This window comes from Typopeltis vanoorti, chromosome 10, assembly GCF_054136105.1.
Source record: "Typopeltis vanoorti isolate ZY-2024b chromosome 10, IOZ_Tvanoo_1.0, whole genome shotgun sequence".
Classification (NCBI taxonomy): domain Eukaryota; kingdom Metazoa; phylum Arthropoda; class Arachnida; order Uropygi; family Thelyphonidae; genus Typopeltis; species Typopeltis vanoorti.
The window spans coordinates 10,738,142-10,756,956 of record NC_143558.1 but is presented as its reverse complement, the minus strand read 5'-3'; the positions used below and the strand labels follow the sequence as shown (position 1 = coordinate 10,756,956).

Here is an 18,815-nt window from a genome sequence, read left to right as displayed (position 1 = left end):
TATATTAAACTAAAGTTTTACTCAATAACACGGTACTTGTCTCCATAATTTTTCAAAATGTATTCTGATCACGGTGTAAGCATGAAAGAAAGGATTCAAAATGTACTAAGTATTGCTTCAGATATTCCCCCATTGACACCATACAACTGAAGCATTTTGAATAGCTTCTCTCTGGGCCCTTGTCATATGCCTTTTCCAGATCTGCAAAACCTAAATACATATATTTGTTATATTCCCCTGATTTCTCAGCTATTTGTTAAAGTGAAAATCTGATCTAGAGAGCCTCTCTATTTGGCTTAAATCCAGCTTGTTTTTCACCAAGCTTCCCTTTCACAATCCTTCTCAACCATTTCTCAAGTATACTTGCATAAATCTTACCAGAACACTCAGAAGTCTTCTGTAATTCTCACATTTAGTTTTATCTCCTTTTTTTATATATGGATACTATGAGAGCTCTACTCCAATCATCTGGAATTCATCCCTCTGTCCAGGTCACCTGAACTATGCAGTGCAGCCACTGTGAGACTTTTATACCTCCATACTTAAGCATTTCTGGTCAAATATCATCTACATTTCCACATTTCTAGCCTTTCCACATTTCAGGCTTTTAATGGCTTTTTTTACTTTTAGTATGGACATGCATTCCTGATTGCATGCCTGCTGAGTATTTTTTTAACCACTTTTGCTGTCACTGATTGTTTCATTTAGCAATTTTTTGAAGTAATTACTTCATACATCAAGGATATCTTTTTCTCCAGTTTTCATGTCACCTTTATCATCTCTAATTCCTTTCACAGAACTCTTTACTCCATTTCTGAGTTTCTTCAACAACCTCCAGAATACCTTGCCACCTTCTTGATATTTATTTTCTATGTTCTTAACAAAGTCTTCCCATAACTTTTGTTTAGCTAGTTTTACACAGTGTTTAGCTTTCTTACATTTGTCTCTGTATTCTCTAATAGCACAAGCTGATTTTTTTTGCCAAGAACTTTTGATACACTTTCTTCATTTCCTTCACTGCCTCCTTAACTTCCTGTGTCCACCATGGAGTTCTGATTTTTCTATCCTTGCAGGTGCATTGTCCTGATGAAAGATGATTTTTGTCTTCTGCAAACTGAGTCTTTTCTCATGAACTTTTTCGTCTTATATCTGGATAAAAGATCAGAATAATATTCCCTGGTTATTGTTTTACCCTTTTCAAGATAATTAATAAACAAAATGCCTTTAGCATCCCAAAACAGCGATGCCATGACCTTTCCTGCTGATGGAACAGACTTTGTCTTCTTCTTTCGCGCTGAACAACCGACTTCCATCCACTGTTTTGACTGCTGTTTGGATTCTGGTGTGTAATGGTGAATCCAAGTCTCATCCATAGTGATAAATTGATGCACAAAATCAGTTATATTCTTGTTAAAATGCTCCAACCACTGTTTAGAGATTTTCGTGCGAATGCATTTTTTATCTGCTGTAAGCAAGTGTGGCACCCATCTTGCAAAAACTTTTTCATTTATTATTATTATTATTATTTGTCACCTCCAGGGAGTCCAAAGACTCATCGAGGGAGGGCATCTACTCAAAACTTCTACCATTCACAATCCCCCAACTGACTGCAACTACACCAACGCCATCTACATCCGACCACCACGACTAGTATTTCCACAGACAATCACAGACATCCATGCCTATGCTTGGATTCGAACCCGCAGCCTCTTGACTGGAGAGCGGACATGCAAAATATATCCTGCACATTCTTTTGAAATGCCTGTACTCTCAGCAATTTCATGTAGTTTGACTTGTGGTTATCCAATACCATATTGTGCACTTGATCAATGATTTCTAGTATTGTTACACTTTTTGGACGTCCTTCACGTGGATCATCTTCAATGCTGGACAGCCACATTTAAACTCTGCAGCCTATTTCTTAATTGTCAAAATGCCCTTTCTTTTAGTGTTGCACAGTAATCAGCATTCATTTTAGAAATTATGGACTTTATAACTGTGTTATAAATAAATATTTTAATTTCCCGATATTTTTGACCTTCATATTAAGGTCATAATCTGGAGTATATACAACGACAAGCTGAGTTGCATTTCACACAGTAAGCTAAAGAAACAATGATTTGATCACCAACTATTCTATTGGCATGACCTCTAGTGAAAAAAAAAAAAAAAAAAAACAGATAAAATTAAAAATTAATTAAATATTTAGAAACTACATCAAAGCTAAATTCTATTTAAGATAATATGGGAGAAACATTCTTTCATATAGATAGTTTTCAGTGGCAAACTCTGAAGAAAACATTGATTGATTCTGCCAGAGAGGCATGTGGTGAGGTTGTCTGTAAGGATAAAAAAATCAGAACTCCCTGGTGGACACAGGAAGTTAAAGAGGCAGTGAAGGAAAAGAAGAAAGCATATCAAAAGTTCCTGGCAAATAAGTCAGCTTTTACTCTTACAGAATACAGAGACAAATGTAAGAAAGCTAAACAAAAGTCATGGGAGGACTTTGGCAAGAATATAGGAAATAAATATCAAGAAGATGGCAAAATATTCTGGAGGTTGTTGAAGAAACTTAGGAATGGAGGAAAGAGTGCTGTAAAAGGAGTTAGAGATGATAAAGGTGACATGAAAACAGGAGAAAAAGATATCCTTGAAGTATGGAGTAATTACTTTGAAAAACTGCTAAATGAAGCAAGCAGTGATGACAGCACAGTGGTAAAAAACACTGACCAGGCATGCAGTCAGGAATACATATCAATACTTGAAGTAGAAAAAGCCATCAAAGGCTTGAAATGTGGAAAGGCAGCAGGAGTAGATGATATTCGACCAGAAATGCTGAAGTATGGTGGTATAAGAGTCTTACAGTGGCTGCACTGCATAGTTCAGAAAGCCTGGACAGAGGGACGAATTCCCGATGATTGGAGTAGAGCTCTAATAGTACCCATAATTAAAAAGGGAAATAAAACTGCATGTGAGAATTACAGAGGTATTTCCCTACTGAGTGCTCCTGGCAAGATCTATGCAAGTATACTTGAGAAATGGTTGAGAAGAATGGTGGAAGAAAAGCTTGTTGAAGAACAAGCTGGATTCAGGTCAAATAGAGCTGTCAGGAACAGATCTTCACTTTACGACAAATAGTCCAGAAAGCATGGGAATATAACAGAGATCTGTATTTAAGTTTTGTTGATTTGGAAAAGGCATATGACAAGGTGCCAAGAGAGAAGCTATTCAATACGCTGCAGTTATATGGTGTCAATGGGGCATTATATCAAGCAATACTTAGTCTTTATTTGAGTTGTAAGTCAGCAGTTAGAATTGAAGGAAGTACAGGAAGATGGTTTAATGTTAAATCTGGTGTGAGACAAGGATGTACATTATCCCCTCTGTTATTCATTATCTATATGGATCACATTATGAAGAAAAGTGGTATTAAACATGATATCAAAATTGGAGATGTTAATGTCAGTTCTTTGCTTTATGCAGATGATGTTATACTTCTAAATAAATCTGCTACAAGTCTGCAAGATTCTCTGACTAAATTGAATAGCTGTTGTAATAGATATGGTATGAAGGTCAGCAATAAAAAGACAAAGACAATGAAAATAGGCAGAATCATTGAAAATGTCAACTGTGTTGTGAATGGAGAACCTGTGGAACAAGTAAAACATTTCAGCTATTTAGGCACGATTTTTACTGAAGATGGTAAATTAAATATAGAAATAGACAACAGAATTAGCAAAGCTGGTATTGTGGGAAGTCGATTGAATAAATTCATATGAAATAAGAGAGAAATTAGTCAGGACACTAAATTAGCTGTATACAAGACAGTGTTCAAACCAGTTTTAACTTATGGATCTGAGAGCTGGGTCAGAAGTAAAACACTTGACTGAAGACTAGAGACCACAGATATGAGAGTCCTGAGAAAGATTATAGGCGTGAACAGATGGCATCAATGGCAATATCATATTAAAAACGAGGATATTAGGAAAGAACTTGACATTGTCAGCATCCAGGAATGTGTTAGCAGAGCTAATCTCAGGTGGTATGGTCACCTAAACAGAATGGGCGAGGAAAGATTAGCAAAACAAGTGTTCTCTGCCAGGTTGGCAGCAAAACGACCCAGAGGAAGACCAAGATATAGGCGGATTGATACGGTACAAAGTGCTTTAGACGATAGAAATATAAGATCTGATAATGTTGGAGTCTTGACTGATTTGGAGGAAAATTGTAGATAGGAAATTAATAATGATGTAATTTTTTTCATGTAGTACTATCATATCCTGTACACCCCTTGAGGGTACATGGCAGGAATTTGATGATGATGAGTTTTCTTACAGTAACATTGATGTCCTATTTACATGCTCTGGATTCCTCTCCTTTAAAACCAAAGTCTGGCTTAGATACATTGACGATCTCACCCCATGGCTGCCAGACACTAAACACTTTCATTAGCCACCTAAAACAAACAACACAAATGCATACAGTTTACAACTGAGATTGTAAAACAGAATACACTTCCGTTTCTAGATACACTTGTTTCACGTCTTCCTTCTGGCAGTCTTTCCTTCACTGTTTACTGGAAATCGACACATACCGGCCAATATATACATACAAACTCCTACCACCACCCAACACAAAAACTAGGTGTCATTAATACTTTTAAAAAACAGGGCTTTGAAGATCTACTCCAATGAACAAGCACTGAAAGACAAATTTAAAGTTACCAGCAATACTTTTCTAAAAAATGGTTACAGCCAAAACACTATTAACAAAATTCTCTACAAGTCCTCAATAAAAAAACAAACATAAACCAGACTACAATAAAACTATAACCATTCCTTACATTAAAGGGACATCAGATAAAATTAAACAGAATACTACAGAAATGCAACCTAAAAGCCACCTTTAAACCTTCTGCAAAATTAAAAAGCTTACTCAACTCATCCAAAGACCCACTCCCTCCGCTGGCCCACCCTGGAGTATACCGTATGTATTGCACCTGTAATCTACCGTATATAAGAGAAACAGGATGCACAATTCCTATCAGACAAAAGGAACATAAACGACACATTAAATATAACTATGGTGAAGCTGGCCTTTCTGATCATGAATTGAACACTTTACATAGAATTGACTGGAAAAGCACCAGTTGTTTACATCACACCAAAACATGGTATGAATGCAAATTTAAGGAAGCCTGTGAGATTCTTATCAACCACCTCAATCTGAATGATAATGATGGTCTAAAAATCCTAAGCATATGGAAGGCAAATATTCTACCCGCAGAACCTTTCTCCCTAAGAGTTAACTATAAACAGGACTGTATATAATCTAGAATCCTAAATCTAGTATAACAATTGTAATGTTAAAAATAGGACATCATTGTTACTGTAAGAAAACTATCTATATGAAAGAATGTTTGTATCTATTTTTTTTTTCCACTAGAGGTCATGCCAGTAGAATAACCGGTGATCAAATCATAGTTTCTTTAGCAGTAATCTAAATCATTGTTTCTTTAGCTTACTGTGTGAAATGTAACTCAGCTTGTCATTGTATATACTCCAGATTATGACCTTAATATGAAGGTCGAAACGTCAGAAAATTAAAATAATTATTTATAACACAGTTATAAAGTCCATAATTTCTAAAATTAATGCTGATCACTGTGCAACACTAAAAGAAAGGGCAATCTTTTCTTTTGCTCTCGACAATTAAGAAATTGGCTTCCATGTTTAAAACGTGGCTGTACAGCCTTGAAGATGATCCATGTGAAGGACGTCCAAAAAGTGACACTACCAGAAATCATTTATCAAGTGCACGATATGTTATTGGATGACCGGCAAGTCAAACTGCGTGAAATTGCTGAGACTATAGGCCAGTGGCGGCCCATGAAGTTTTAAGTGGGGGTGCTGCCTATACAAAATAATTTTTAAAAAAATTCTTTTTTACCTAATCAGTAACCAATTTTTTAAAAAAATAAATTACAGATTTATTTATTAATAAATTGGTTACTAATTAGGAAAAAAATAATTTTTTTAAAATTATTTTGATTTGGCAGCACTCCCGTTAAAACTTCACGGACCACCACTGCTATAGGCATTTCAAAAGAATGTGTAGGATATATTTTGCATGAAGAATTGCAAATGAAAAAGCTTTTGCAAGATGGGTGCCGCGCTTGCTCACAGCAGATCAAAAATGCCTTCGCATGAAAATCTCTAAACAGTACTTGGAGCATTTTAACAAGAATATAATTAATTTGGGCGCGATTTATCACTACGGATGAGACTTGGATTCACCAGAATCCAAACAGCAGTCAAAACAGTGAACAGAAGCCAGTTGTTCGGTGCCAAAGAAGGCAAAGTCTGTTCCATCGGCAGGAAAGGTCATGGCATCGGTGTTTTGGGATGCTTAATTACAGCTAACCCTTGCATAACGCAGTTTCGATAAAAACACGGTCTACAAATTGTAGTAACCCTTTATCTTTTCACATATTTTTCACCGCACGACTTAAATATCAAATTTTATATTCGTTAAATTTACATCTGCCCATATCGTGCATGTAGTTATAAGTAGTGATTAAGAAAAATACCTTTTAGCACGCATGTACGTCATTTGTTTACTGTATAAAGTGCTTATTGTTGAAAGTTGCCTTCGTTTTCTGCCAGGAAAGGCATTAAAAATCATGTGTGTTAATCTCAAGCTGAGCACTTTATTTTCTGGTGAGTTACATACAATATGTAATGCTTTTTTATGTAAAAAAATTACTTTTATAGTAATGGGCACTTAGAGGGCTTTTGCGATATGGTTGAAAAGGAAATTGAAAACGAAAGTGAATTAATTGATGGCAAAACAGATTTAAATGAGAAGGAACTGGTACAATTAATAGATGATGTTAAACCAAATGGAGGGGAAAGTTGTGCCAGAGATTCTGATTGTGATGAATTCCGTTAAAGAATTCAGTTTAAAGAAATTAGCAGATGGATGGGACTTGGCAAGAAAGTTGGATGTTATTTTACAGATAATGATCCCTCAATGGAGTGCTACGGAAAATTCACGAGACAATTGGATATTTGTTTAGCTCCATATTATGTACTTAATAAAAAATTTGCAGCATAGTGGTAAGCAAGGTCTTATTACTGACTTCTTGATAACTAAACCAGCCAACGTATGCAATGAGAATTATACAAATGATGTCCAAGAGATTTCAAGTGATGACGACATCTGACCACTCTTAAATAAAGAACATCTACAAAATGTTTTGAAGACAGTGATGTCGATTAAATTATGCACTTTATTTTATTTTGCCTAAAACATTTACTCATTATGTGCCATGAAGTTTACATACAATTTGTATTTTTATAAGTTTATACTATGTAATTTGTTTCATAGTTTATATGTTTTCTTAACTTACATGAATTACCTGAATTAAATAAAAATATTTTTTTTGTTGGATATGTCATTGTTGTTTATATAATTAAAAAAAATACGACTTCGGAACCAAACCCTACTTTTTCTATGTGATCTGAGTCTTGCATAACGTGATTTATATAATGCGGCATTTCTGTGGAACCTAACATTCGTGTTTTACGAGGGTTATCTGTATCTTGAAAAGGGTAAAACAATAACAGGGAAATATTATTCTGATCTGTTAACCAGACTAGATGAAAAAATAGTGAGAAAAGACCTGGTTTGCAGAAGAAAAAAAATCATCTTTCATCAGGACAATGCACCTGCCCACAAAGGTGTTTTGGCAATGGGAAAATTAAGGGATCTACACTATGAATTGTTGGAACATCCACCCTATTCCCCTGTTTTGGCTCCCTCTGACGTCTATCTCTTCCCAAAACTAAAACTCTTCCTCACTGGTCAGCATTTTTCTTTGAATAAAGAGGGTGATTGCAGCTGTAAAAGGGTATTTCACGGATCTTACTGAGAACCACTAGAAGGACTGGATAATGGTGCTGGAGCATCTCTGGAATATATATATTAGACTTAAGGGAGATTATGTTGAAATTATAAATTCGTTTTTTCATTATTAGGCCGTGAACTTTTCAGACCACCCTCGTATGTATATGAAAAAACATAGTATATAGGGTTATAATGTAAAGTTCATAATTTCTAAAATGAGAGAAGAGTGCCCATAAACTTTTATGAACTTCAAATGAATTGCTTTTGTCGTGAAAACTTCTTTTACAAAGAATTTTATAACTGCACGATACTCAATTTTATCTGTTTCAAGGGATACAGAGAACACTTTGGCTTCCGACAGCTGTATAAAACAACTACTTGATAGAATGACTTTCAATTTCACATGGATTTTTTCAACTTTCAAGTAGTTGTTTTATACAGCTGTATAAAACAACTACTTGATAGAATGACTTTCAATTTCACATGGATTCTTATGACAGATGTACCAACTTAGGAAAAAAAATTGTGTCGATAGTGTTACCATCTATGGTGGAGGCCAAGAACTTTTCAGACTACTCTTGTACATACCTATGATAAAGTTTAATTTATAAATTAGGCACAATAAGAAATTAACAACAATAACTAATAATAAAACAAAATAATTATAAAGTATGCCATAATAAAAGTTATGTGAATGGAATCTTAGCAACCTCGGCATATGATTTTTTTTCCCTTTCCTTATGAAGTCAAGAACTTCCACTTTTTTACTTAAAGGAAGCAATTTATGGCTTCTCTTTGGCATATCCGCCAGTATCACTACTCTTGCATTTTGAGGCCATTATTAAGTAAAATAAGGATTATTAGAACACAAGCACTGTGATATCATGGCAGTCCAAGATAGCTACTAAGTTAGTAATGGGTGGGTGGCATATACAGTACAGCAGGGATGATTCATTACAATACAAAGGCATGATTCATGTCACAGGCAGGATGGTATGCAACTTAAAACTTATGAATTTTTATTTCTGGAACTTTCTATTTAATATTTTTGGGCCAGGGTTGTCTGTGGGTAACTGAAACTGCAGAAAACGAACCTGCAGATAATGGGGGGGAGGGGGGGGCTATAGCACTACATAATATAGTCACCATCATCAAATTACTGATTAATACCATCAAAACAGTGTACAGAATATAATTAAGGTATTTAATTTTTTTTTTAATTTAATGGCTCTCTCTATGAACAATTTTCTTCCAGATTAATTGGTTTATTTGTTAGCTTTCCAAATGTTTGGACTTCTAAAGCACTGATAACTGAATCCAAGATCTCTGTCTTCCTTGGGATTTTCCATTTGTCAGCCAGTAGCAAACACCATGTTACCTTTCTAATGAAGGGTCATGTTACCTTGGATTAACTATGATACATTTGTGAATAATAATGATTTTAAATTGCTTTCACATATATACTTTAATATGCTTCAGCCACTGGTTGCATCTGTTCACTTCCCAAGTTTCCTCAGAGATACAGTCTCTCTGATCTCTGAATTCTCTTCAATCAAATTTACAGATCCATAACTTAAATTGTGTTTAAACTTCATGTTGTATATGCTGTTGGTCAGTGTTTTGGATAAATTTCTCTCTTGTTTCCATATAAATATTATTATTACCTGAGACCTCCAGGGAGTCAAGGACTCATCAAGGGAGGCTGTAAATTACCCAACCCAGCTATCATACCTTCCCTTAAATTCATTTACACTAGATGCACTCATTACCCCTAAGGGCAAATTATTCCACTTACTCACTCACTGCTCTCTGGGAGAAAAACTTAGCTCTTAACCCTTTTTTGACTGAGAACAACCTTAACTTTCATGGATGCCCCCATGTTCTCTCTTCCATATAACAAAAAATTTCATCATTTGAAATCTTATAACACTCATTCAAAAGTTTATAGACCTCTATCATATCACTCCTCTTTCTCCTGTTAACCAGAGTGTAATCCACATACTTGCAATCTGTCCTCATAATCTAAATCCCATAATCCAGATATAATCTTTGTAACTCTTCTTTGCACCTTTTCCATAGCTTCTTTATCCCCTCGAAACCCAGGAGACCAAATCTGCGCACAGTAATCCAAGTGTAATTTTATCAAAGCCTTATAAAAGAGGCAAAATTGCTTCCTTATCCTTACATGTCAAGGTTCGCTTCAGCATAGAAATTATCCTGTGAGTTGTATTTGCAACTTTTGCTATGTGACCTTTGAACTTTAAATTCTTATCCACCAATACACCAAGATCCCTTGCCTCTTCAGTTTCTTGTAGCATAACCCCGCTAATATAATGTGTCACTGGATCTCTAATCACGCCAAAGTGCATAACTTTACACTTACTGACATTAAACTGGGATCCATTTTCATTTGCCCAGATTTCCAGTCTATTCAAATCATTTTGTAATTGCTGAATATCAGTAGCATCCCTGATTGCACTGCCTATCTTCTCATCATCAGCAAACAATTGCAAATCTGTATATAAGTAACTTTCTACAAAATCTATAAATAATTAATAGATTAACTGTATATCTCCAAAATTACTCAGTTTAGGAACACACCTTCATATGAATAAAGAAAAGTAATGAGTTTAATTGCCTTTGACTTTCCTATCAGGTTAATTATTATTATTGCACCAGCACTTCCATTGAGTCTCAAGATTCATTGTGGGGGAACCAAACCATCAACATAATATCTATCATACCTCTCCTTGGAATCATCAACAGACAAAGAACTCACACCTGACTCAGGCAACCCATTCCATTTATTCACCACACTCCAAGCAAAAAATCTAGTCCTCAAGATCTTGCTAATTAAATCCTTACCTAACTTCCAGGGACGACCACTTATTCTGCCCCCCCCCCCCCTCCTGACCAAGTGCTAAATGCTTTGCGTCAATCCTAAAAAAAACTTTTAAGTAACTTAAATGTTTCTATCATATTCCCCCTTTTTTGCCTATCAACCAACTTTTGCAATCCACCAACCTTCAATCTATCATCATAGAAAGCATTCCCCAGACCACTCACCATGTTGGTCACTTACCTCTGGAACTTCTTTGCTACTTCCTCATCCCTAAGAAATCCAGGTGACCAGAGTGAGAACAGTAATCCAGATGTGGTCATATCAATTCTTTATAAAGAAATATAATAACTCCTTTATCTCTGTTTGTTATTATGTTCTTCAATAACCAAGTAATCCTGTGAGCTACCCTGGCTACTTTAGCAACGTGCCCTCTAAACTTCAACTCTCTATCTACTACTACCCCCAAATCTTGGCTTCATCCATTTCCTGGAGTACACTTCTCTCAATGTGATATACAGCTTGTGATCTTTGTAGCAAAAAATGTATAACTTGATGCTTTTCTGCATTATATTGATATCCTTTATGTTCTGCCTCATACTGTCAGCCTATTTAAATCATCCTGTAAGTTCTGTACATCACTTGATTAACTATTATCCAACCAAACTTTGCATCAACAGCAAAGAACTGAATATCTCTCTGCAAATTACTTCCTATATCATTTATATACAAATTAAACAGCGATGGTCCAGGCAAAGAGCTCTGCAGCACACCACTAGTCCTGCAGTTTGTGTAATAGAGTTCCATGTGGTATCCTATCAAACACTTTTGCAAAATCCAGCACTGTCATTGTGCAGCCCCTTTATTCAACTCAGCTCAATTGTTTCTATTATAAAAAGTTAGTAGATTAATAAAGCATGACTGACCCTTCACAAAGCCATGCTACCCCTCTTAGAGTATCATATTCTGATCCTACCATTCCAGAATTCTCTTTCTGACCAACTTTTTCAAGTACTTTTACCACCACTGCTGATATATTAATTGGTTTATAATTTACAATCACAGACTTACATCCTCCTTTATGCAAAGAATTATTTTGCCCTCCTCCCACTGTCTTGGGACTTTGCCAGTGCTGAACTTAAATTAAACAGCCTAGTCAAAGGTATTTATTTCCAGTTCCCCTGCATATTCTCATAAAATGTGAGCTGATATTCCATCCAATCCCACAGCTATATTTGCATTCACATTCTGCAATATTCTAAGTATCTCTAATTCATCAGCCTTTGTTCTAACATCAGTCACCTTTGCCATAGCAATATCTTCACATCAATGATATACACTTACAAAATGATCGCTCAGTAGCTCAACAATTTTGTCTGCTTCCTTTACCTGTCTACCATCTGCACTCATTGAAGTTATCCTTCAATAGTAATTCTTCCTCCTAACTGCCACACAATGAAAAAACTCTTTGGGATTTTCTTTCATTTGTTTTGCTACTTTCTTCTCATAATCTGATTTTGTATGACTCACCATACTGGTAATTTTTCTCCTTATATATATCCTCACAAGATTTTCTTTACTTGCAGCTCATTCTTAAGCTATTACTCATCTATCTAACTCGTACCTCATTTACCCTGCTGATCTTGGGTACACAGTGTGGCACTGGTTCCTCCAGATACCCATTGACGACCTCCCATGAACATTCTTCCCTTGCAGATCTTTATGCCACAGTACTGCTTCAAGCTGCCTCCAAAGTGTATCATAAACACTTGCCTTATTATTCCTCATATACCCCCTTCTTAAATGGAATTTCCAAATGTTTTACTATCTCCAAAAATAGGAAAGCATGATCACTTTCCCCAATCAGAGGCAATGCAGCAACCTTAGTTATGGATGGACAGGTCTACTGATCCTATAACAAGATCCAACATTCTCATACCTGAATTCAATTCATCACATTCTGCTTCATGTTGTACCATCATTTTTAATAGAAATATAAGATCTGATAATGTTGGAATCTTAACAAGTAACAGACTGATTTAAGGAAAATTGTAGATATGAAGTTAGTAATGATGTAAATTTTTCATGTAGTACTATCATATCCTGTACACCCCTTGAGGGTACATGTCAGGAATTTGACGATGATGACATTCTGCTTCAAGTAATTCTCTCTCAGTAAGTGTATAAATTCCATTTCCTTCTTTCCATGTGATCTTTTCTCCTTAAAAAATATATGTTCGAAGTTGAACTCCCTCATAATAATTACTCGACTTGCACTCATTATATCAATCTGTTGATGGATGTATTCCATACTTATACATCCCTGGTTTATAACAGCAACCAATTTTATATTTTGTCCTATTGGCCTTCATCTCAACACCCAGACTGACTCAAAAGAACTGCCATCTTCAGAACTGACTCCTACTCATTTAATGCCTCTTTCCTACATAATGTGATCCATAGAGGACCTAAATATGCGCAGATACCATCCATCTTGCCTTATATCTGATTTAATTGACATAATAGGGTTCAATGAAACAAAAAAGACAAAAACTGGTGAGATCTTTCTGAGCAATAAATACAAAATGTTATATTCAGTCAATGAAAATCAAGGAAAAGAAGGAGTAGCCATAGTATTTAACACTAAATACAAGGCCAATCTTCTTGAATGGCAGGCAATTTCAAGTAGAGTGATGTGGTCAGATATCAGAATGGGGAACTGGACAATGAGACTTATTTGTGCCTATGGTCCCACAGAAGGTTCTACTAAGGTAGAAGTGGAGGAATTTTTTGATGCCTAAAGAAAATGCAACTGACACAATGAAAAAGGAAAAGTTGGTCCTTGTTGGGGATCTAAATAGCAGAGTAGGAAATGATTGTGAGACATACAAAAATATTTGGGGAAAATTTGGAGAAAAGAGCAAAGCTAATAATAATGGCAAATATCTGTTGGATTTCTGCTCAGGACATGGACTAGTTATTACTAACACCATGTTCCAACATAAAAATGTGCACAAATTCACATGGAGAGAAGAGGCAAGGAATAAGAAAAATCTCATTGACTATGTTATTGTCAATAGTGATGTTTTCTCACTGGTGCAGGGCACTAGAGTGTACAGAGGATTTGAAATTGGAAGTGATCACCATTTAGTTTTGAGCAGGATAAAATTGAATTTCATATTGAAAAGAATAACATGTAAGAAAGTTTTAAAGTGAATAAAGTCGAGCAGCTCTCAGATGTGAACTGTAAACTGAAATATACAAACATTATTCAGGAAAAAATGAAAACGTTTGAGAACAGAAATCAAACCTTGGAGATTCAGTGGCAAGCTTTGAAGAAAACATTGATTGATTCAGCCAGAGGTATGTGGTGAGGTTGTCTGCAAGGATAGAAAAATCAGAACTCCATGGTGGACACAGGAAGTTAAGGAGGCAGTGAAGGAAATGAAGGAAGCGTATCAAAAGTTCCTGGCAAATAAAATCAGCTTGTGCTATTAGAGAATACAGAGACAAATGTAAGAAAGCTAAATACTGTAAAACTAGCTAAACAAAAGTCATGGGAAGACTTTGGTAAGAACATAGAAAATAAATATCAAGAAGGTGGCAAGGTATTCTGGGGGTTGTTGAAGAAACTCAGAAATGGAGGAAAGAGTTCTGTGAAAGGAATTAGAGATGATAAAGGTGACATGAAAACTGGAGAAAAAGGTTTATCCTTGATGTATGGAGTAATTAAAAAAATTACTTTAAAAAATTACTAAATGGTGAGATATTTGGAAGGAAGAGCATCCATTATTATCCTGGTACGAGCCAGCCATTTTTTTTTTTAAGTGCCTCTGTAGCGCAGTTGGAAGAACAATGGTAGTTGCGCCCTTCAATTAGAAAAGGCTTAAGTTCGATTCTCCTCATGACAGGAGGAATCTTTATGTGGACTTTTTCAATTGAAGATGAGTTAGCCGATCTTATACGGAGGTAGCAAGGTTTTTTCTCCCGGAACCTCGGGTTTTTCATCCTGCATACAGACAAATCGGCCCTTTAGAACACACGCAATTTACAGACAAAAATACTAACAGTGGTAGTTGTGGGCAGTAGATGGTGTTGATGTAGGTGATTGGTAGTAGATGGTCGGTGCAGTAGTGGAGACGGAGTGTTGTATAGTAGGTGAGTCTTTGGACTCCTTGGAGGTGTCACGAATAATAATAATAATGAAACAATCAATGACAGCAAAGTAGTAAAAAAACACTCAGCAGGAATGCATGTCCATACTAGAAGTAGAAAAAGCCATCAAAAGCCTAAAAAATGGAAAGGCTTGAAATATGGAAATGTAGATGATATTTGACCAGAAATGCTGAAGTATAGTGGTATAAAAGTCTTACAGTGGCTGCACTGCATAGTTCAGGTGGCCTGGACAGAGGGACGAATTCCAGATGATTGGAGTAGAGCTCTCATAGTACCCATATATAAAAAGGGAGATAAAACTGAATGTGAGAATTACAGAAGAATTCTGAGTGTTCCTGGTAAGATTTATGCAAGTATACTTGAAAAATGGTTGAGAAGGATTGTGAAAGGGAAGCTTGGTGAAGAAAGCTGGATTTAAGTCAATTAGAGATGCTCTCTGGATCAGATTTTCACTTTACGACAAATAGTTGAGAAATCATGGGAATAACAATGATCTGTATTTAGGTTTTGCAGATCTGGAAAAGGCATATGACAAGGGCCCAGAGAGAAGCTATTCAAAACGCTTCAGTTGTATGGTGTCAATAGGGGATTATATCAAGCAATACTTAATCTTTATTTGAGTTGTTAGTCAGCAGTTAGAATTGAAGGAAGTACAAGAAGATGGTTTAATGTTAAATCTGGTGTCCATTATCTGTACATTATTCCCTGTTATTCATTATCTATATGGATCACATCATGAAGGAAAGTGGTAATATTAAACCTGATATCCAAATTGGAGATGTTAATCTTTGCTTTATGTGGACAATGTTATACTTCTAAATAAATCCATTAGAAGTCTGCTAGATTCCCTGACTAAATTGAATAACTGTTGTAATAGATATGGTATGCAGGTCAACAATAACAAGACATAGACAATGAAAATAGGCAGAAGCATTGAAAATATGAAACTGCATTGTGAATGAAGAACCTATAGAAAGAGTATAACATTTCAGCTATGCACGAGTTTTAGTGAAGATGGTAAATTAAATATGGAAATAGACAACAGAATCAACAAAGCTGGTATGGTTTGAAGTCAGTTAAATAAATGTATATGAAATAAGAGGGAAATTAGTCAAAACACTAAATTAGCTGTATGTAAGACAGTGTTCGAACCAATTTAACTTATGATTTCGAGACCTGGGTCAGAAGTAAAACACTTGACCAAAGACTAGAGACTGCAGATATAAGAGTCCTGCGAAATATTAGGGGCATGAACAGATGGCAATATCATATTAAAAACAAAGATATTAGGAAAGAACTTGACATTGTTAGCAGATCTAATCTCATATGGTATGGTTACTTAAACAGAATGGTAGAGGAAAAGTTACCAAAACAAGAGTTCTGTGCCATGTTGGCAAGAAAAAGACCCAGAGGAAGACCAAGATATAGGTGGATTGATACAGTAAAAAGTGCCTTAGAAGATAGAAATATAAGATCTTATAATGTTGGAATCTTGACAGGTTACAGATTGATTTGGAGGGAAATTGTAGATAGGAAGTTAGTAAGTTTCATGTAGTACTATCATGTCCTGTATATCCCTTGAGGGTAGATGTCAGGAATTTGATGATGATAATGTTGAAGCAAAAAAACTTTCATCACATATCTCTAAGCCAGGGTATTTTAATAATAAAGTGTTACACCTATTCACTGTTGTATATGGGAAATACATGACTGTTACATTATTTCAACCCTAGTATCAATTCTTGTCTTTGCTCCCATTTATTACATTTGATAATGTTTGTCTTTGGGTTTGCTTGCTTCCCTGAGAGTAAAGAGGCTCTGCTCAGTGGCTTGCTTTTGCCTGTTATTGAGTAGAGTCATTGCTGAGTTTCCTGTCCTGAAGTCATTCAGATCAGGAGTGATGAGTTCAATAGTGATCCTTTAGGATCACTCATTGAGTTATAAAGTGAACTGTTCATCACTCAATTTTTGGTGAGATATCCCTGCACTTTAATTTACTTCAGTAAAGATTGAAATCAGTGAATAGTGGCCCTTTCCATTATGCATACCTGAAAGTATGTATATATGTATGTTTTTTGTTGTTGAATACTAAAGCAATTAATGTGAAGCCACTATATACAAGTAGCCTAGTTGTGATGATACTTTATGTGCAAACTTTGTTTCCTTAAGCTTGGATAAAAGATTGAACAAGAATATAATTTCTTGTCATCTTTAATTTAATTTACAACCAAGTGAAAAAAACTTTCAATTATAACAAGATAAGTTATGATCATTTATTCTGTTTTGATAAACTTTTCAAAAGTTGGAATGCAACAACAAGAATGGCTATCAGGCATGTTTACTCCAAATTTAAAATTCAGACTAAATGTGTTCACTTTTTGTTTTAATTCTGACATCCAGTATCAGATTGTGCAACTACAATCTGCAACAAAGTAAGTTTGTTGCATTACCTGCTAGGTTGGGCATTGCTGTACCTCAGTCTTGTAATTCTTAATTATTTCTACCAACAAAATGGATACATATCTCCTCAGAAGCATCATAGTTACTTAAAAGTATTTGAAGAAATACTTTTAAGTATTGCAAACAATTTATAATACTTAAAAAATTTTAAGTATTATAAACAATGCAAAGCTAACTACTTAGCTTTGCATTGTTCTTGCTGGTTTGGATATGCATTGTAGCTATTTTGTGGATTTTCTTTTTTTATAGTAATAATTTATTTCTTTTCTTTATCTGTTTCTTGGAATTCCTAGGATGTTGTTGCTGTGAGCCTGGCCACTTGCCCCACATGTTGTCTGCAAATGCTGCCTTTAATCAACGCTGGTTAGCATGGGAAGTAACTGCTACAAAGTATGTCTTAGAGGGTTACAGTATTTCTGATAATAGTGCAGTATCTATGTTACAAGTATTTGATCTCAGGAAAGCTCTCATCACTTACTATGTAAAGGTAAGAATAAATATTATTCTAATTTTGTTACAGATTTGTGTGTTGTTGACTCTGTAGTGAACCCATGTGAACCAGAGTAATAATTTGTTATAATGGAAAGTTGCTACAGTGTTGAATTTATTTTAGAATATCATTGCAACAGTAAAACTGTGGGCCAGTTTTCATAATTTGCTTCCTATAGAAAACACTTCTACAGTGTTTTCTATAGGAAGAGTTAACTGCATTTCATCTCAGTAATGCTGTCTTTTATCCACCATCTAGATGTAGTCAATTTCCCATTACACTTCATTGAAGTATATTCGGGCATTAAGTGTCAGTTTAATTGGTATGACATATAGATTTCATAGTTCATTATCTATCTGTTCATGTATTTATTGTATTAGATTGTATGAATCAAACAATCAAATGGACATTTGAGAATATATTACAAAACAAAATTTGGATTTCTGGAAATTATTCTCATATTACTCCAACATTAATGTAATAAAAGAAAAAGCCTGAACTTTATGCACATGAAGCTAACTCCTTTAACTACTAGTATGGTGTTAAATTAAATGCTTACCATTACTGCTTAAGTTTTGTTATTAAAAAGAATATTGTCTGCAAAAAAAAAACTGAAAATTTTCTGCAGAAAGATGATCTCATATTTGTTTCATAAATTAAAGATGTCAAGAAATTATATTCTTGGTTTAATTCTTTATCCAAGTGTAAGCAAAGAATGTTTGCATGTAAAATATCTTCACGACAGGATTACTTGTATATAGAGGCTAATGACTTCACATCAATTGCCTTAGTATCCCATAATGCAAAGTGCACACCTTTCAGATGTGTATAATTCTATACATTATAGGAAGGGCCACTACCCAGACCAGTTTTAATCTTTATTGAGGTCCCATCAGTGGGAGTTAGACCCAGAAGAGATACCAAAGTTGAAATAATGCAGTG

At 35.1% G+C, this 18,815-nt stretch overlaps 1 protein-coding gene across 1 annotated transcript in view; it reads left to right on the top strand.

The window, feature by feature from the left end:
- The window catches only part of pcx (pecanex), a 621,557-nt gene that overhangs the window by 522,575 nt on the left and 80,167 nt on the right, over positions 1 to 18,815 (top strand). The window contains exon 30 of the mRNA XM_090398640.1: positions 17,677 to 17,870. Within this exon, the coding sequence (XP_090254766.1) occupies positions 17,677 to 17,870 (194 nt within the window). The remainder of the gene's footprint in view (positions 1 to 17,676; positions 17,871 to 18,815) is intronic.